The sequence below is a fragment of the Nicrophorus vespilloides genome, unplaced genomic scaffold, assembly GCF_001412225.1.
Source record: "Nicrophorus vespilloides isolate i.1.1-1 unplaced genomic scaffold, Nicve_v1.0, whole genome shotgun sequence".
NCBI lineage: Eukaryota > Metazoa > Arthropoda > Insecta > Coleoptera > Silphidae > Nicrophorus > Nicrophorus vespilloides.
The window spans coordinates 132,436-154,900 of NW_017099815.1; the positions used below are offsets into that span (position 1 = coordinate 132,436).

General features: G+C 26.5%; 1 protein-coding gene across 1 annotated transcript in view; it reads left to right on the top strand.

The window, feature by feature from the left end:
• LOC108565679 overlaps positions 1–21,934 on the top strand; it is a 26,089-nt gene extending 4,155 nt beyond the window's left edge. Inside the window, exons 2-4 of the mRNA XM_017925255.1 lie at positions 19,077–19,244; positions 19,305–19,418; positions 21,771–21,934. Of these exons, the coding sequence (XP_017780744.1) occupies positions 19,077–19,244; positions 19,305–19,418; positions 21,771–21,857 (369 nt within the window). The 3' untranslated portion in view covers positions 21,858–21,934. The remainder of the gene's footprint in view (positions 1–19,076; positions 19,245–19,304; positions 19,419–21,770) is intronic.
• Positions 21,935–22,465: the final 531 nt, after the last annotated feature.

Consider the following 22,465-nt stretch of genomic DNA (forward strand, 5'->3'; position numbering starts at 1 on the left):
ATTAAATCATTTGTTAACCTAACTTTTTTGACATTTTATTATACAAAATTGAAAATATCAACAAACTTTGTCAACTTAAAATGTTAATGTCAGTTGGAAATTGTTTGACATGTCATTGTACAAAATTATAATCTTATTTGACTTATACTGTCAATATGTTATTAATTTTGATCTAAGTTTGACATAGTTACAAGTTACATGACAAAATTTGGTATCCTAACATTTTTGACACTTCATTATACAAAATTGAAAATATCAACAAACTTTATCAACTTAAAATATTGATATCATTTGGAAAATGTTTGACATGTCATTGTACAAAATTATAATCTTATTTGACATATACTGTCAATATGTCATTAATTTTGATCTAAGTTTGACATAGTTATATGTTACATGACAAAATTTGTATCCTAACATTTTTGACACTTCATTATACAAAATGACATGCATCACTTGGAAATTTCATCAATGAATTGAATTATTTGTTAACCTAACTTTTTTGACATTTCATTATACAAAATTGAAAATATCAACAAACTTTGTCAACTTAAAATATTGATATCAGTTGGAAATTGTTTGACATGTCATTGTACAAAATTATAATCTTATTTGACATATACTGTCAATAATGTCATTAATTTTGATCTAAGTTTGACATGCATCACTTGGAAATTTCATCAATGAATTGAATTATTTGTTAACCTAACTTTTTTGAAATTACATTATACAAAATTGAAAATATCAACAAACTTTGTCCACTTATAATATTGATGTCAGTTGGAAATTGTTTGACAGGTAATTGTACAAAATTATAATCTTATTTGACATATACTGTCAATAATGTCATTAATTTTGATCTAAGTTTGATATAGTTACATATTACATGACAAAAATTGTAATCCCAACATTTTTGGACTTTTCATTATATAAAATTACCATAAAATACAGATATCACCTAGAAATTCACCAATTGAATCTAAGTATGACATATTTACATGTTACATGACAAAAGTATATTAAAAAGAATATCTAAAATCATGTTGTGTTCAAATAACTTTACAAATAAAAACTAATAAATATGATAATTTGTTACGATAAATATAGAAAAGTTCTGGAATCGCGTTTCTGAGAAAGGTGTCGTTAAATCGTTTTGTGGAATTGTTAGCCCTCAAATCAGTGAAGGACGGTAATTGAGGATGAAGAAAATTTCCTTTCTCGTGATTTATGAATTATGAATAAATAGCAAGGTGCACGGGTGAGGAAAGTAGGCCGACCGATAGGAATTCTCTTTCTCTCCACTTCGTTGACTGCCTGCATAAATAACTCATAGAAAACATACATAAGCACACACATAAACTCATGTGCGTTTGTTAGAGGTGAACCGATTGAACACTTCACCTGTTTACATATTTTTTCCATTTTCGTGAAAGTGAAACCCGATGTTTTCCACTTAATTATGAATAATCTCAAAAGCATTACAAACAAACATGTATTTTTTTCATATGGTTGAGTGCGTTTCTAAGATCCATTCTAATCTAATTTTTCATCACTCATTATAAAAATAATGTATACATTTTCAAGACAGAAAACAAAAACTTTAGTCTTGATTGAGTAATGATATGCAAAGGCGTTTATTTTTAGAAATCTATCATTTTTTTTCAGTTCCTGCAAACCATCGATCCATTTCCATTTTTAATCATGTGAAATTACATCTAATTAAACAGCTGATCGCAGGGACAGATAAAGAAAGCCAATAGTACTTGAAAACTACAGGGAAAAGAAAAAAAGATATACTTTATGTTTTGAAGACAAATGACACATATATCATGGAAAATCGATGCAATCTAGAAATTTTCTCCACGATAATAATTTCCACTTTGTTCTGAAAAAGGAATTGTTGTAATGCGTGCTCGTGCATTTATTAAAAGGCAAAAGAATAAACGTCGCAATTCTGGACAAGGTCGTGCACCGGCGTTTACATCTAAATGTCGCCGAGCAAACCTACATAACATTCTTTCTTTTTTTTTCCATCTATTTGTTATTTGTTTTGTTTCTTGCCTTCTTGATTTGTATTCAATATCACAGTTAACTTTAGCTACGTGTCATTTGTTTTATTTTTTCGGGAGATTTCAGTTTGGAAATAGTATGTTTATCGATTTTCCTCAACAATGATGCAAGAGTTATAAATAAAACCACAGTTTTTGTATAACTCCCACCAGTATTACTCTTCGTAAAATATTATGTTATTACGAAAGAATTTCGCATCTATTTTTCTTTTCTTTATTTGCTTTTCGTTCTCACTTCAACGCTGGATGCAACATCCGACACAAAACGATCTGCGTTTATAACGAATGAATGAAGTCATTGAATCGAGTTGAGAAAGTGCGCATAATTTGTTACAAATGCTTGAAAATAGAACGAAAAACAACATACACACACATATTCTATTTATAAATGACAGCTGTCAATTTAGTTTAATTATTTTTAATATAGATGACGCTTCAACAATAATGTCAATTCTAAAATTAACGTTAACGTTGTGTAAATAATTCTATTGATTTTTTCAATTAATTGAAATTACTTTAAGAAAATTTTTATAATTAGAACATATTAAAAAGAAATATTAAAAATTACAGCTGTCATTATTTTAACATTGATATCACTCCAACAATACTATCAATTTGTACATAAAAAGAACATAACATTCTAAGATTCAAACAAAATTTGAAAGCTTTTTCATGTCAACATGTGATAATAAAGATATATTTTTTAATTTATTTAATTGAAATAACGTTAAAGAATTTTCATAATTTGAAAATATTCATAATTTTAGTGTCTTATTTAAATTTACCACAGTTTCAAAAAAAAAAATATGACAGACTTCATAAATATATGACTTTTCGAAAATGACAGATGTCATTTTAGTTTCATTATTTTAACATTGATGACGTTTCATCTATATTGACAACAACAAAAAACATAAAAATTCAAAATTAGTTTGAAAATACTAAATTTAGCTTTTGTTTATTTATTTAATTAATTGTAAAGTTAATATTTAATCAAATTTGATAATACCCATAATTATAGTCTAATTTTAGTTCATATTTAAATTACATTTATAACAAAAATTGATGGATTTTTTTAAGTGCCACTTTAGTTCATTATTTTCACATAGATGGCGCTTCGATAGGAACGTCAATTAATGCAAAATTGTCACAAAATAGCTTTGTTTATATACACTTTCAATATTATTTACTTAACATAACGAAGACAACTCTATATTTCATTTATTTGAACATTTCTTGATCAAACTAACAAAAAAACAAAAATTTCTATACAAATTACCAGTTGCATAATCTGCATACTTACATAATTTGCAGCGGAAGTTTCTAAACGATTTGCAATTTAAATTAAAAACTTTATTTATTTATATAAAAAAATATTTTAAAAAACTTGATTAAATAATAATTTAATTATTTTTTATTTAATTACTTTTTTATGATGAAACATGAAAAAGCACATAAAAACAATCATTTCAACACGTTTACACGTGAGAATTTTCCAATTCAAGTGCAGATTGCTGCAATCACTAAAGTGAGACTGAGCAATAAATCCGGGCAATCACCATTAGATCTCACCGCAACTGTCGGACCGCTATTTTAATGTTTAAATTACATTTATTGTTCACCATAAACTTCAAAGAGAAATACACACACTTCTAACCATTTCTTCGTCATTCTATATATTCTCATACGACTATATATTTCATATGGCAGACTCTAAATTTACACAAGGTGAGGAGGTAAGGTGGCAGAGAGATAGAGACATGGAAATAGTTTTAGAAACGTTTTAGAAACGGCGTCTAAAAGCGAGAATACGAGTTTGTTTGACCCAGAAATTGACCGGTGCATCAAACCAAGAGAGAGAGTTTCTTACCACTGCAATCGCCGCCGCCGCATCTTCTTTTTTTTACGTTTCTTAACCAGATGTTTGTGAAAATTCGTTTGGCGGGAATTTTGAATTATTTATAAAATATTGCTTTATTTTTGCAATTTTCAAAATACATTAAATACATAAATTAAATGATTTAAGCGTTTACAATTTACACTGTAAACTTGGGAGATCCGTTCTCAACTGTCACTGTCAAGAAACTGTCACTGTCAAATGAGATTAGTAATGTTTAGACTATATTGATTTTAGATTGCAATTTTATAGTGATTTGAGCTGGCAAGACTTGGCAGCATTGTTTTGAGTGCAATTTTATGTATGCATTTACTACGCTTCATTTTATTCCACATGCATCTTTAACAAGTATAAAGTCACAACAATTTAAACAACGTTTTTTTTAATTTCTTTAAATTCAATTAAATTATTTAAGCGTTTACAATTTACACTGTAAAGTTGGGAGATCCGTTGTCAACTGTCACTGACAATAAACTGTCACTGTCAACAATCACGACACCTATTGACAAAAATATAAAACTAATATGACATAAATTGAAACAATTAACATTTGAAAAAAATACATGAATTCTTTCATTTTTAGACGCTTTAACAGTTTATTATATGAAATAATACAATGAGATCAATAATTTTTAGACTATATTGATTAGATTGCAATTTTATAGTAAGTTGAGTTGGCAAGACTTTGCACTTCGCTATATTGCAACATTGCTTTGAGTGCAATTTTATGTATGCACTTACCACGCTTCATTTTATTCCACATGCATCTTTAACAAGTATGAAGTCACAACAATTTGAACAACTTTTTTTTAATTCCTTTGCGTTTCCGGCAAAATTTTAATACAAACAACATGATTATCTTCTATTTGATTCGAAATTAGTTTTATGTGAATAATTTAATATCAGTTTCGGTTTTTCCCCTTTTATATTTACATTTCAATATTTATTTATTTTTACTCATTAATTTATAAACAATAACATTTTCAAATTTAGTTTATATTAATTTTACTGTAATTTATATTTTTAGAAATTTCAGCCAGTTTTCAGATGTTCATACACTATATAATTTTTATTATAAATAACTAAAAAAAATCTTGGATTTTTATAATATTTTTATAGCTATAAATTATCAAAGGAAACTCTTATTAAGGACTATTTTTGGGTAAAAACTACATAGTCCAAACAACAAATCTGTCAAATGAGAATTGATATAACCTCAAGTGAAAAAACACTTCTTTTATGACACTTTATTGAATGGTATACAATAAATTTGACAGTCTACAAAATAGATAATCTAATAGTTTTACATACAAATTTATAAAGGATAAATTTACTTATGAAAAATAGATGATCCAAGTTACAAAACTGTCAAATACAAATTGACATAACCTGAATTGATGTTGAAACAAAATGGTAACACTTCTTTTATGACACTTATTTCAACAGTATTCTATAAATTTTACTGTCTAGAAAAAAAGTAATAGTTTTACTTATTAATTTGCATGATGAAGAATTGAAACTTTTCTTAAGAAAAATTTATAGTCCAAGCTACAAAAATGTCAAATAAGAATTGATATAACCTCAGCCGAAACAAAATTATGACTTAACAAATACGTAATAACTTTTGTATACAAAAAATTTGACAGTCCAGAAAATAGTTAATCTAATAGTTTTACATACAAATCCATTAAGGATAAATTTACTTATGAAAAATAGATAATCCAAGTTATAAAATTGTCAAATACAAATTGACATAACCTCAATTGATGTTGAAACAATATGGTAACACTTCTTTTATGACACTTATTTCAACAATATTCTATAAATTTTACTGTCTACAAAATATAAAAGTAATAGTTTTACTTATTAATTTGTATAATAAAGGATTGAAACTTTTCTTAAGAAAGATTTATAGTCCAAGCTACAAAAATGTCAAATAACAATTGACATAACCTCAACTGAAACAAAATGATGGCGAAACAAATGACTAGGACAGTTTACGTAAAATTTTTACTACAAAAATCTAATAGTTTTACATGTAAATTTACCATCTAAAGATGAAAGAACTTTGATTCGTTCAGGCTACATGCATTCCAGCGGATCGCCCAAGTTATTTAGTAAACCGTGAATTGCAATTACTATTCACATTCACTCAGTCGCAAAGGCAAAGTTTTCCGCATTAATTAACGTTCCCCACTCTCCACACTTTCGTCCCCCCTTTTTGTCCAACTTGACCTCACCGCAACGTTTTATTATTGTACATTTCGTAAGACGCCTCTGATTGTTTTGTTCGAACTGATGACCAAAATAAGGCGTTCTGCATTCCTCTTACATCATCAACATCATCGAAATTCCTGAAGATCTTACAAATTAACAAATAATAAAAACAACAATACTAAATAAGAATGTTTATTCCTACTTACATCATCATCGAATTCCTGTACATTTAATAAATTACCAAAATAATTACATCATCATGATCATTAAAATTTCTGTAGATTTAATAAATAATTAATTTCAAAATTTGCTTTTTTTTTCACATAAAAATCAAAATAAATGACAGAAAACTAACTTACAAAATAAACTCTGAATTGTTTTCGTTTTCATCAAAATGTTTAGTTGTATAAGAAGCAGATGTTAAGAATTTAAAATATTTACGTACGTAAGAGATATTTATTATCGCAGGAATTTCAAAAGAAAGGAGTAATTTACAGTAAAAAAAAAATAGTTATCCTGAATTTTGTTATTAAGTAAATTTACTATTGATTTATTTCGCACTTATTTTCTTCTCAGATCAAAACACACGTGAAGATATAAATAATCGTTTGAAGTACAGCAGTGTATACTTAACAGGTTATTTATACCGAACTTAATTGGAGTAGAAAACAAACTCTCTAGTTTCACTCCAAGACAACAACAAAAAATATACAACTACAAATAAGTAAGGAAGTAATTACATAAGTTTTGTGTTATTAAATATAACTCATTAATAATAATTAAGTCGATGCGAATTTCCCCCCCGATTAATTAGCGTTACGTAATCGAGTTTTTAAATATAAAAAAAAATATATCTAAATGAAACAGTTTGTTCGTTTTTAATTGCTTTTCAGGCTGTAAGAGATAAAAATAATCGTTTCATTTATTGAATTGTTGTTTTTTTTTTTGCAATGATCAATTCACAGTTGCGTGCGCTATAAAAATACGACAATTCAAGGCCGTAAAAGGCATTCCTGCAATCGCCAACAATCCTATCTTATGTGTGTTTCGCATACGCCTCTATCTACATCCATTTCCACTACGTACATGTAGTTTGGTATGTATCATTCGGCGTTGCGTAATACGTTTGGGTTTGGGTGAGTCAACTTGTGTTGTTGTTGTTATTGTTGTTTGTTGCCTTTCAAGAAGGGTACATCTCTGATCCGATGGATGCATTTAGCGATGACCAAAATTGGACACGAAATAGCACTTACAGTTGATATACCAAAAAAGCTAACAATGCTTACTTGTAATTCTTATTTAGACGCAATTCCAGCACGAATTAAGTGCAATTATGTCATTTTAATTGTTTTTAAACAACAAAAAATGTTTGACAACTCTAACATAAAACAAACTAAATTCTTGGAAAATAGTATATAATAATTTTTGCTTAATTTGGCATATGTATCTAATTAATTTTAATAAAAGTCTCTAATTAACAATCTTTTTGTTGCATTGATTTTAGCCACAGACATGTAAAATGACATATGTCAAGAGTAAAATAGCAACTGTCAAAAATGTCAATTGTCAAATGTCAAGTGATTTGTTATTGACATAATTCATAGAAAAACAAGAAATTTTGTTATTACATATAAACAAATAAAAAATATTCAAAATACAAAAGCATTGCGAAGAGACTGGTTTTTCATAACTGTCCTGTTAACGTTTATTTTCTAGAGATTTGCAAGGTAATCGACGTATATCAAACTTCGAAAATGACATGTGTCAAATGGCAAATGTCAAAATGACAAGTGTCAAGTTTTGTGTTATTGACATAATCCAGAGAAAAACAAAAAGTTTTGTTATTACATATAAACAAAAAATATATAAAATACAAAAGCATTGCGAAGAGACTGGTTTTCATAACTCTCCTATTTACGTTTTTTTTTCTACGATTTGCAAGGTAATCAACGAATATCAAACTTCGAAAATGACATGTGTCAAATGGCAAATGTAAAAATGACAAGTATCAAATGTCAAGTTATATGTTTTTGACATAATCCAGAGAAAAACAAAAAGTTGTGTTATTACATATAAACAAACATAAAATATATAAAATACAAAAGCATTGCGAAGAGACTGGTTTTTCATAACTCTCCTGATTACGTTTTTTATTCTACGATTTGCAAGGTAATCGACGGATATCAAACTTCGAAAATGACATGTGTCAAATGGAAAATGTCAAATGTAAAAATGACAAGTGTCAAATGTCAAGTTATATGTTATTGACATAATCCATAGATGAAAAATATTATTATTTAGAGAAAAAAATCAAATTATTATTAAATAAAAAGAAAAATCAAATAAGTATTGAATAATCATTGAACTTTATTATTTCATATATTTGTAATTAAAAAAAAATATAAGTAGTCATTTTCAAGAGAGTGGTTTCTTCGCTATGCTTTGAGAGGTAATCGATGAATAGCAAATGTCAAAAGTGACAAGTGTCAGATGGTAAATGTCAAAAAAAATGGCATATATAGAAAATATCAGTATTAAAAAAAACAAATTATAACAACTAAATATAAAGAAAAACAAATAAATAATTGAATGAATAATCATTGAACCTTATTATTACATAAATTTATAAACAAAAATATATAAGTAAAGTCATTGCCAAGAGACTGTTTTTTTTATAAGTCTTCTATTTAGGTTTTTTTTTCTACGATTTGCAAGGTAATGTCAAGTGATATGTCATTGACATAATCCATAGATGAAAAATATCAATATTTAGAAAAAAAAATCAAATTATTATTAAATAAAAAGAAAATCAAATAAGTATTGAATAATCATTAAACTTTATTATTTCATATATTTGTATATAAAAAAATATAAGTAGTCATTTTCAAGAGAGTGGTTTCTTCGCTATGCTTTGAGTCAAAAGTGACAAGTGTCAGATGGTAAATGTCAAAAGTAAAAAATATCAAGTGATATGTCATTGACATAATCCATATATACAAAATATCAGTATTAAAAAAAAACATATTATAACAACTAAATATAAAGAAAAACAAATAAATATTGAATAATCATTGAACCTTATTATTTCATACATTTATAAATAAACATATATAAGTAAAGTCATTGCCAAGAGACTGTTTTTTTTATAAGTCTTCTGTTTACGTTTTTTTTCTTCTTTGCAACGTATTGCGAGGTAATCGATGAATTTCGTTCGATTTCTTTACCGTTTCCTTTCCGGGCAAGTAAACAGGCAACACCTCGAAATTGGTGGCCCCGAATGAATCAACCTAATTGACACATTGACCGAGAAACACCAAAGCACATCGAAAATCCGTTAGCTTTTCGGTTACTCCGGGCTCGACGCAAACATCATTTTCCAAATTGATTTCTTCGACCTAAATTCATTTAATATTAATTTTAAAAACACACCCATTCACATATCCAATCAAAATTAATTAATTGTGACAAAACTGATTTTTTAGCAAATATCTTCGTTTTTAATTAATTATTTATTTAATAATTAAGAAAAATAAATAATTGGACAAAGTAGACTTAATTGTATAATTTGTAGTTTTTTTAATTGCCATGGTAACAGTAATAAAATTGTCGTTTTTCTTAAAAAATCATATTTTAAGAAACATACATGATTTTTTAATCAATTTAATCAGTCACTAAAAATGAATTGTAAAAAAATATAATTGATTTTTAAATGTCAAAACTGTCAATAACTTAACTATTGTTAAACAACGAAAAGTTACATTTTATGTATGAAATAATTCAATTTCGAATAGTGGTCATTAATAAATAAGTGGATGTAGAATGCAGACATCAATCAAAATAAAAAGTCTGAGCATCGGTGAAAACACGACGAAAATGCATCAAAGGGAAATTCACATGAAAAATACATGTGAAACGTAATCTGGGTCATGAATAAGAAACGTACGTTAAGCAAAGAATAGAAGGTGGACAGAGCAGTGACAGCAGTAATTCTTTGAATAGTTAATACGTTAAATTGTATAGCAGACTATTGATCTTGAAAATTTCCAACTTGCATTCATTATTTACTTTAAACGAAAAAAATGATGTATCGATCTACGACGAGATCGACGATCAATTGGAGCTATTTCCTAACCACTTATTACCTCATTCGGTCACTATGACAACAAATTAGGTAACTTAATTGACTACAGCACTTTATCAGCATGATTCTATGACAGCAATCATTATGTAATCATTGTTTTGCAATATCCTTTACTAAATTGTTTATATTATTAATCTATGATATATAGATTTTCCTATTATTCATACATATTTCGAGAATTTATGCTTTTATACACATTCTTAGAAAGTTGATAAAACATGTACAAAACTATAATATTGTCTCAATTATTAATTTTCTGTTTTTGCAATTATTACAAATTACAAATATAAAATAATTACTTTTCTTAATAAGTAATGCACTTTGCACATCGATTTCTTATTGTTTCTAAGAAAATCACTCCATATTATATTTTTCGATTCTTGAAAATTATATAATTGATGGAGAAAAAGCCGAGTAATTTTGTAAATGAACGTGTTATCATTTTCAACGTATGCAATTACATTTTCTAAACTACTTTCAGTTACTCACTCGGCGTATTCATTATACTCATACTTGTTGGCAAACCCACTTTCAAATACAATTACGCAATTCATTTTACCTATATATATTTACACACTATACTTTGTAAACAAACAGTAATTTCAATCATTTAAAATAGTTTCTAATTAAGAATCGATAATAAAAAAACATGTTTCTAATTATTGTTTTTGTAAGTGCGCAGAAGAATTTCTTTTTAATTTGTTTCTTTTAATTCTTAATTATTATAAAGGTGGGTACACACATTTAACTTAAAATGTAATTCATAATGAAATAATGATTGTATATCTAACAAGTAACAGTAATTAATTAACATGTAGTAAAATTGTTTATATAAAACAATAATGATAATTTAATTGAATAGTGTGTACGTACCTTAATTCAACTTTTTTTTTAAAAACAATTTAGATGAATAACAAAATTTATGAGTACAAATTCATATTTCATTTATTCATAGTTGTCTCTTAATTTGATGCATATGACATAAGAGGAGTAGTCTGTACTTACCTTAATTCTATAGATTTCAATTAAAAAAGTACATTTCTCTTAAATTGGGCGACTAATAACCGAATCGTTAAGTCGCCCTACCCACGTGCCAGTGGTCACAGGTTCAAATCCTGGTCAAGCCAGGCCCTTTGTGAGCCCTCATTTCCATTGATTTCATATATTTTGTCATGAATTGTCATGTTGACAATAATCTGTCATCAAAGTGTCATTAATAAATACATAATATACTTTTGAAGTGTGTACTTTCCTAACTTCCACGCAAAGTAATTTATTTTGTATATTTTTCTGTACTTTTTCGTAAATCGTCAAGCTAATAGTAATTTATTATTAAACTATATTTAAAAAGTCCAGTGTGAACTTAACTGTCATTCAAAAATTAATTTTATCTGACAAGATTCCATTGATCTCTTATGCATACTCTTGAATGATTACGAAAACAGTAATTAAACTGTCCTTGAGAAATACTTCTAGTTCTTGGTATAGTGTGTACATACCTAAACTGAACGCAATGTACTTAAGTCAATTGTATTGAATAAGAATCAATTGATATTTTGTTTAATTATAATGATGACAGTTATCTAAATTTTTTTGAAGTGTGTACGCACATTAATTCTATACAAATCAATAAAATTAATTAGAAATTATGTATTTCTTAATTATCAATTATTATTTGTCCAAAATTTAAAAAAGGACCTAAAAATAGTGACATTACTTAAGTTTGTACAATTGTTTAAAAAAAGGAAAATTGAATCTAAAAAAAATGTATATAATTTAACAAATAGCAATTTTTTTTTGAACTATGTACGTACCTTTAATTCTAGAAAAATCAATGAAATTAATTGAAAAGTTAAATTCTTAAAAGTTAAATGATGACAGTTATCTGTCATAAAACTGTCATTAAAAATTACGTAATAGTGTGTACGTACCTTAATTCTGTACAAAGCAATTATATTGAATAGATCTTTGTTACTTTCTTAAGAATCGTCATGGTAACAGTAATTAATCATGAAACTGTCATTGAGAAATACTTGATTCAAGTCTTCTCTTGACAATCAGAGATGCACGTGGGTACGATTAAATCACGTCGGTTTTAATTTGCGTAAACCGAACAATGGAAGAATAACAAACAAAAAAAAGCTAAAGATTCTTCCGTTAATCATCTTCAAAGTGAGGAAGTTACGTCGCAAAGGGGTCGCGTGTGTTGCAAGAAGTCGCGTGTGTCGCCGTTTCCACAGCGCGATGGTTGCACACAATGAATAGTATGTATAGTAACAGAAAACCGAGACTCGAGGAAACGAAAGAAGTAGGTGGAAGAGATTGGTTTTGTTGATGATGATGATGATGTTGTTGTTGCTGTTGTGTATTTTGCATCGTTGTGTGTCGTCACAACCTGTACTTCTATGCAAATCACTTTCGCGCCTCTTTCTAGAAAAACACCCACGCTCGTCCACTTCCTCCTTCTTTTACCATTTGGAAACAGAGAATCGAAGATCTGCGTAGGCTCCACGCTTGTTTTTGTTTATTCATTTTTTTTTTTGTTTCATCTTGTTTTCGACATCATTCGCCGCCTTTTCATTTCATTGAGCGGTTATTAACACTATGTTTGGACGCCTTCCATTCCATTACTCATTCACAAAAAAAAAAACAAATACATGAAGAAATTTAGTTGTCAAAATATTTTGCAATAGATTTGCATTAATTTCATAACAAGATTCATTCATCTATTTTTAAAACCAATGAATATAAAACATCAATGTTAAAAAAATATTATATCCTAAAGATAAAATTAATGAAATTAATTGAAGTTGGTAGAATTGTTTTAATATCATCTTTCCATGACAACCAAGTACATATATTAATTAGATCATTTAAAATGTTGTTTTCTTAAGTAGTTGTACTTATTTATACAAGTTAACAAATACCAAAAAGTTTTTTGATGTGTGTACGCACCTTAATTCTATACGAATCAATAAAATTAATTTCAAATTATGTATTTCTTAATTATCAATTATTATTTGTCTAAAATTTATAAAACGACCTAAAAATAGTGACATTACTTAAATTTGTACAATTGTTTAAAACAAGGAAAATTGAATCTAAAAAAAATGTATATAAATTAACAAATAGCAAAAGTTTTTTTGAACTATGTACGTACACTTAATTCTATAAAAATCTATGAAATTAATTGAAAAGTTAAATTTTCATAATTTATACAAATAACCACAAAGAACTAAATATGGTGACATATCTTTTTGAAGTTGGTAGAATTGTCTTAATTAAAACAATTACATTGTTTTAATATTATCATGAATTTCCATGATTACCAACTACTTATATTAATTACATCATTCAAAGTCTTGTTTTCTTAAGTTACTGTACTTATTTATACAAGTTAAAAAATACCAAAAAGTTTTTTGAAGTGTGTCGCACCTTAATTCTATACAAATCAATAAAATTAATTACAAATTATGTATTTCTTAATTATCAATTATTATTTGTCTAAAATTTATAAAAGGACCTAAAAATAGTGACATTACTTATGTTAGTACAATTGTTTAAAAAAGGAAAATTGAATCTATAAGAATGTATATAAATTAACAAATAGCAAAAGTTTTTTTGAACTATGTACGTATCCTTAATTTTATAAAAATCAATGAAATTAATTGAAAAGTTGAATTCTCATAATTTATACAAAGACTAAATATAGTGACATATCTTTTTGAAGTTGGTAGAATTGTCTTAATTAAAACAATTTCATTGTCTTAATATTATCATGAATTTCCATGATTACCAACTACTTATATTAATTACATCATTCAAAGTCTTGTTTTCTTAAGTTACTGTACTTATTTATACAAGTTAAAAAATATCAAAAAGTTTTTTGAAGTGTGTACTCACATTAATTCTATACAAATCAATAAAATTAATTACAAATTATGTATTTCTTAATTATAAATTATTATTTGTTTAAAATTTATAAAAGGACATAAAAATAGTGACATTACTTAAGTTTGTACAATTGTTTAAAAAAAAGAAAAATTTTAATCTAAAAAATGTATATAAATTTACAAATAGCAAAAGTTTTTTTTGAACTATGTATATACCCTTAATTCTATAAAAATCAATGAAATTAATTGAAAAGTTAAATTTTAATAATTTATACAAATAACCACAAATAACTAAATATGGTGACATATATTTTTGAAGTTGGTAGAATTGTCATAATTAAAATAATTACATTGTCTTAATATCAGCATCAATTTCCATGACAACAAACTATATATATGATGTAAATATCATTTAAAGTGTAGTTTTCTTAAGTTACTGTACTTATTTAAACAAGTTAACAAATACCAAAAAGTTTTTTGTAGTGTGTACGCACCTTAATTCTATACAAATCAATAATTATGTATTTCTTTATTATCAATTATTATTTGTCCAAAATTTATAAAAGGACCTAAAAATAGTGACATTACTTAAGTTTGTACAATTGTTTAAAAAAAGGAAAATTGAATCTAAAAAAATGTATATAAATTAACAAATAGCAAAAGTTTTTTGAACTATGTATATACCCTTAATTCTATAAAAATCAATGAAAAGTTAAATTCTCATAATTTATACAAATAACCACAAAGAACTAAATATAGTGACATATTTTTTTGAAGTGTGTACGCACATTAATTCTATATAAACCAATAAAACTCATTATAAATTATGAGTTTTTTTTATTTATTAAATATTATTTACAGTATTTGTTTTTATAGAAGTAACTAAAAATAGTGACTTTACTGAAGTTGGTACAATTTAAAAAAAAATAAAAACTGAATTTAAAAAAAAATAAATTATTACAAATTATGTATTTCTTAATTATCAATTAGTATTTATAGTTTTTGTATACATTTTAGAGGAGGAACTAATAAAAAGAGTGACTTTAATTAAGTTGGTACAAATGTTTAAAAAAAAAACTAAATTTATGTAAAAATTGACATTTAAATTTTGTTTCTTAGATGTCTTGTGATTCTTTTTAGCGTAACGACGTTAAACGAAACACAAATGTGATCGTTCACACTTCACTTTATCCTCCGATTATTTCCCTCTCGCCTTCGGATTCTTGTTACCAATTAGCGTGCAACGGGACTTTTCCATACGAGGAGACCCAATTCCGTTTACATACGAAAATACCGAAGTTTGCTGCGTGAAATTATGGCGAACAGCTGTAAAGGTAACCAACCTAACTGTACAACAATATAAAGAAAAAAAAATATATATAAAGAAATAAATAACAATGAAATTACTGCGACAAACGTGACAATATTTCTGTACATTGTGAATATTAATTTCTGAATTTAATTACATTTTTTATTTTATTTTAATACAGAAGAATTGTTAACTCATATTTATATTCAGAAACGGTAGAAGTAAAGTTTTTTTTTTTGTTAATTTTGTTATAGCTTTGTAGATTTTCGTTATATCAGAGTTATAATAAGAAACTACTAACATAACAATAAATTTAGTGCAACTATAAACGGATTTGTTTTATTTTCAAAGAATGATTCACATTAAAAGCAATTATTATTTTTAGTTGGAACAAACGTTTTTTTATGTAACTTTTTTATCGCAACAAAACGGAAAGTAAAACAGAGCTGATAATAAAAATAAGTGTGGTAGGAAGGAAGTGTTGAAAACAAAGACGCCAGTATTATAAGATAATTTTAATTTAATAAAATTGTATAAACAAAATGAAATTGGAAAATGCGTTTTTCGAGGATTTCTATTTTTCGCATCCTCTGAATATAAATAATGACACGGAATACAAAAGCATAGAGTCTTTTCGGTTTCGGGTTTTATAAGAAGTATTATTAAATTTGTTGGACGGAGTCCAGTACAGACGGGTTAAAAATACTGCACGCATCAAGCGAGAGAGGATGGTACACGGCTTCTTCGAAATTGCACTGGGTCACATCCACGAAAAGACGCGTACTTTGTACGTTTTACTATCACTTCAGTTTATTGCTTTCTTTTTATACAAAAAAAAATCAAGAAAATTACTTTGAAACTATTTTTGTTATTTAGGTTAAAATCACATTTTTTTTTTCACAAAACATTAAATTAAATTTAGATAAAGGTTGATTTTGGTTCAAAAAAAAATTTGTAAATTAAATTTAACAAAAGAAGCAATTAAAATATTATAAAAATATATTTAAAATTTTGGTTATTAAAGCTGAAATTATTTGGACTTACTTAAGTAAATTTGAAACAATTTAGAAACGTTAATTGCCATTGACAATAATGAATAATGGAATTTGTTTATTAAATTGTTGTTGTCATGGATACCAATTGAAACAAACCTAAGTTACCATAAGGATTAATGGGAATACCCAAATCTCGTCACATTAAGATCAGTCAGAACTTATGTATTAATGAAAGTTGAATTTGGTATACGTTTTCATAATAAATTTATACTAATGAACAATAAAGAAAAGTCAAAGAAAAACTAAAGAAAATGTATTCAAATTACGAAACCTGAAATTGTAGTGTATTTTAGGTGAACTTTTTTTTATTATACTAACAATTTATTGTTGTCATGGATACCAGTTGAAACTAACCTAAATTACCATAAGGATCAATGAGAATACTAAAATCTTGTCACATTAAGATCAGTCAGAACTAATATAATAATGAAAGTTCAATTTAGTATAAGTTTTCATAAGAAATTAAGACAATTGAACGAGAAATAAATGTGAAACAAAAGTGGGAAAAAAAATAGTGGAAATTTTAAGAAGAATTTTAAGATAATTTAGATGAAGTTTATTTGGAACAGTCAGGATTTATCTGAGTAAATTTGGAATAATTTAGAAACAATAATTATTGTTAATAACAATAAATAATAGAATTTTGTTTAAAATATTAACAACTTGTTGTTATGGATACTAGATGAAATTAACCTAAATTACTATAAAGATCAATGAGTATACTAAAATCTTGTCACATTAAGATCAGTCAGAACTTATATAATAATTAATGTTGAATTTAGTATAAGTTTTCATAAGAAATTAACACAAATGAACGAGAAATACACGTCAAACAAAAGTGAAAAGAAAAATAGTTCAAATTATCTATTTTCAATTTTGGTTACTAACACTGGAATTTTAAGATAATTTTGATGAAGTTTATTTAGAACAGTCTGGATTTACTTGAGTAAATTTGAAACAATTTAGAAACAAAAAATGTCAATAACAACAATAAATAATCGAATTTTGTTTATTATATTAACAAATTGTTGTTGTCATGGATACTAGTTGAAACTAACCTAATTTACCATAAGGATCAATGAAAATACTCAAATTTCGTTATATTAAGATTAATAACAACGACTATAATAATTATTCACGAAAAAACAATAGAAGACAATTATTTAATAACTTTTATGTGTAAAAAAAAATGAGGAAAGTACAAGTGAAACTCAATTTGAAATAAGTCTACTTAAATATGTCTTATTAAAGGTAATAAGTATATTAAGGTTATGTAACAATTGAGTCACTTAAGTTAGATGTTGTAATTAAGGTCACCGCTCATCATCGGTCATTGACAGATGTAAAGGTGCATCCACACTATAAGTCAGAAATTGTCCCCATCTTGTGTAATTAAAATTAACAGTTGGTACGCCACATTTAAAGGTAGACACAGCATGACCTAACCTACGCAATAAAAAATAAATTTGGTCATATCCAGATAGATTCATGCTCGATTACATCAGTTGTTATGAATGAGTCTTGACTCATCCAGTGGGCGAAATGTTTCAATTTTCTAGAACTATTTCGACCACATGCAAATTTCATTTACTCGTATATATCAACTAAATGTTTATATTCAATTTGATTTTGTTACTTAATTAAGAGTTTATTATGTAGTTAAATGTATACTTGTCAATTGTTACGTTGTCATGTGAATACTTTTGACAACTTCAAAAAACTTAGTATCAAAAGTACCAACTTAAATAACATATGTATATAATTTTTATAAATTACATTATATAACTAATTATGGAAAAAAAACACTAGATTTTATAATATTTTAAGTAAATATATAAAAAAATAAAAATTTCGAAAAAAAAAATAAGTTCAAAAAATAATTATATTCTTCAATTTGGCCTAGTTATTTGGTTTACATACTAATTAGTATGTAAGTGTGCATTTGGATGGATAATCTGTGAATGAATTATAGATAATTCGTTTGAAAATTTGAAGAACGAAAACAAAATAATTATTTAAAAGTTTGAAAGAAAAATAACACGTAATAATAAAAAGAACAACTGTTGTTCGTTGCACATGATCTCTGTGTAAAAGTGAGGCCAGAAAGAGGCAATCAAGTCTGTTGACCCCGGAGACTCGGAATTGCAGGTGCGGTCTGCACTTTCCGTTACGCGTCGGACCCGGAAACTGCGCTCCATTGTTGCATAAACAAAAAAGAAACCGGAAGCATAAGGCAACGCACCAAAAACCCCCTTCAGCACGTAGCAATAAATTCGCCAAATTCGTAGCAATTAATGCGTATTGAGGTCATACGTTTATTACCATTTTTTCTTGTCTATTCTTCGTTTCGTTCCATTGCTAATTTGATTAATTAATGTGGAACGCGCCGCTACGTATTCAAATTTGCACCAATTAACTTCAAATTGGTGGTGCTTCCAAGAATTACGTTTTAATTTCTCAATTTTCTCTTCTCAATTTGTTTTTTTCGTTTTCAGATAATTGGCATAATCTGCATGTCTCTGGCGTCACCCGCATTCAGATCCGGCACCCACTTCTTCTTGTTCGTCGTCACGATCAGCTTCATCGGAAGTCTGATCTGGATGTTCGTGCGTGTCCTGGGAATCAGGGAAGCGCTCACCTTGCCCATCGATTGGGTCCTATCCGTAAACACCACAAATAACACTCATTATCATCAAATCAATTAACTGTTTGTAATATTTCAGGAATTCGCAAACACCGGAATCTGCGCTGTTCTCTACGGAATCGCCTTCATCGTCCAATTGGTCGTTTGGTCAACACCTGCCACCTATTACAGGACAGCTAACATAATCGCTGGTGTAAGTACAACTAAATTTCACATACTTGAAACATTTTTTTTTATTGTTACTTACTTCTTATGTAACACGTTCAACATTTTCACGTATATTATATTAATATATAATTCCCAATGCATAACTTAATATTTTTATTGATCTTGAAACATCAAGGAATAAAAAGATCTAAAATACATTTCCGTTACTGCATTAGTTTAGTCACAAATTCAATTTTAAAAATTGACATGTCAAAAAAATAACCTCTCACATTTTGCCTTTTATTACCAAAATCTGCAGCTTTTAAGCCAAACTATAAAATAGAAAGAAATCTTAAATCATTAAAGAATAGAATGAGCCTATTTACATATCTATAATTGCATTCGTTTCTTTGTAATTCAATTTCAAACACTGACTCGTCAAAAAAATATATTATTACATTTCGGCTTATATTATGAAAATCTACAGTTTTCAAGACAAATCTTAAAATGTAAAGAATTCTTAGATCGTTAAGGTATAAAATGAGCCCAAATAGATATCTAAAATTGCATTAGTTTCTATGAAATTCGATTTGAAACATTGAAGTGTCAAAAAATGAAATAACCGTCTAGATTTTAGCTTCTATTACCATAACGTAAACTTTCCAATCCAAAACTTTATATGAAAATAAATGTTGAATCTTCAAGGATTATGCAGAATATAATTAGATGTTTCTAGATTAATTGGTTTCTTTAATATGAAACTTTTTTATATTCATTTTGACAAATTGGAAAAAAAATTAAAAAGAAACCCAAAACTTTTTAAGATTATCCTTAATGTGAGTAATATTTTCGATTATTGATTAGTGCAAATGAGCATTGTTGTGTCTGCTTTAATTTTATTTTGTAATTTACTATGAAAAAAATTGATCATTCATTTTTTGAAAAATTGAAAATAAAAATTGCATTTATTACTGAACTCAATACTTTCTATTATAATCCTTAATGCGAATTGTAATCTTGAATATTTACTGTTCCAAATAAGCGTGTTTTCTTGTTTGTAGCTATTTTTGAGTCTAAATAATTCAATAAGAAACTTTGGTAATTATATTTTTCACAAGTCGAAAAAAATGCTATTATTAACAAATCTACAAATTTCTAAGATTATTCTTAATCTAAGTAATAATATTGAATATTCATTGTTTAAAAAGAGCATAAATTTGTTTTTGTGGCTGCTTTAGGTTTTTTGTAATTTAATGCGAAACATTGCTCATTAATTTTTGACACATCGAAAATAAAAATTGCATTTATTACAAAACTCAATACTGTCTAGTATAATCTTTAATGCGAATTGTAATCTTGAATATTTACTGTTTCAAATAAGCGTATATTTCATCTTTGTAGTTGCTTTTGCATCTTAGTAATTTAGAATAAGAATAAGAAACTTTGCTAATTATACATTTGACAAGTCGAAAAGGAAATGCATTTATTAACAAATCCACGAATTTATAAGATTATCCTTAATCTAAGTAATAATCTTGAATAATTCTTGTTTCAAATGAGCCTAAATTTATATTTGTAGTAGCTTTGGTTTCTTTGTAATTTATTATGAAATTTTTGTAAATAATTGAAAGTGATGCAAGTTAATTGGGTTGCCTATATTAAAACTACATGAAATCAAGAAAAAATAAGTTTATTTGATTTAAAACTGGAAACTTAGCTTTCAACTGTTATTCTATTATGCATACTTATTTGTTGCTTACATTAGATCATTAATAAGAATTATCTAAGATTAATTCTAAAAAAAAAATGTTAAATATATACAAAGGTCAGCAGTAAATGCAATTAATTACAGTGTTTTGGAACTAGCTTAAAAATACATGGGATTTTATTGAAGGAAAGGGCAACAAGTGTTATCGATGATTTATGTAGGAAAATGGTATGTGAAAGCTTTAAGGAAGAAGCGTCACACATGGAATGAAGTAAAGGTCGACTTGCAGAATTTAAGAATAAACACACATTACATAATAAAGAAACACAAGTAAAATGGGAATGGCTAATGAATAGTCAAACATTTCCAATGCAACTGCAAATACTATTTGCAGCAATTCAAACAACTTATGATAATTAATTCAAAATTTGTTAATGTGTTAAGAAATAATAAAAAAAATGTGCAAAAAATCTTCTAAAAAAAATAATATAAAACTTGTAATCAAATTTGTTCAATTCCAAAGAGTATAAAAAAATACATATGAAATTGATAAATTCAAGTTCTTAATCATTCTTTATACAAGACAAACAATTTTTTTTAACTTTGTCAATAAAAAAATCAATTTTTTTTTAAATACACACAAAAATTTAAATTAATTGTAATAATTTTATAACTTTTTTTATGTTTTAGGTGTTTGGAATCTTCAACACTTTAGTCTACGGAATCGAGACATACCTTCTCCACAAGCAATGGAAGAGCACGAGGGTAGCGAACTAAAAAAAAATCCACCTGAAGAAAAATTCAACTCTAAATTTAAACGTTTAAAGTGTAAACACACACAAATTTCATAAATTATTCTATTATTTTTTTTGTCAAATTTTTAATTTAATTTAATTTTTTTCATTTACGTTTTTATAATTTTTTTTTTGTTTGTTTTTATAAGTAATAATTATTAATAATTCTCTCGTTTAATATTACATACATATATATATTATATTTATTTGACTGAATCAACGACGTAAATGGGAGAAACATCTGCGAAACGATGTTTTTTTCTATATTTTGTTGGTATTGAATAAAAGAAACAATGATATAAAAAGTAATAATACTTAAGGATAAGTCAAGAATCCTGTCACGCCTTTAGTTTTTTTTCTTTTGTTTTGGCAATACTTTTTTTGTTTATGTAATTCAATGCAGTCATTTTTGTTTTTTTTATTTTTTTCGTTTGTTTTGTTTTCTCTCACATACCACTAATTAAGAGTTTTTTTTTTGTAACTTACTTACTGTAAATGAGCTACAAACGATGTGGACTAAATTACACTACGAAATACACAACACACACAAAAAAAACGCATTCGCATACACACAAAAACACACGAAACTTT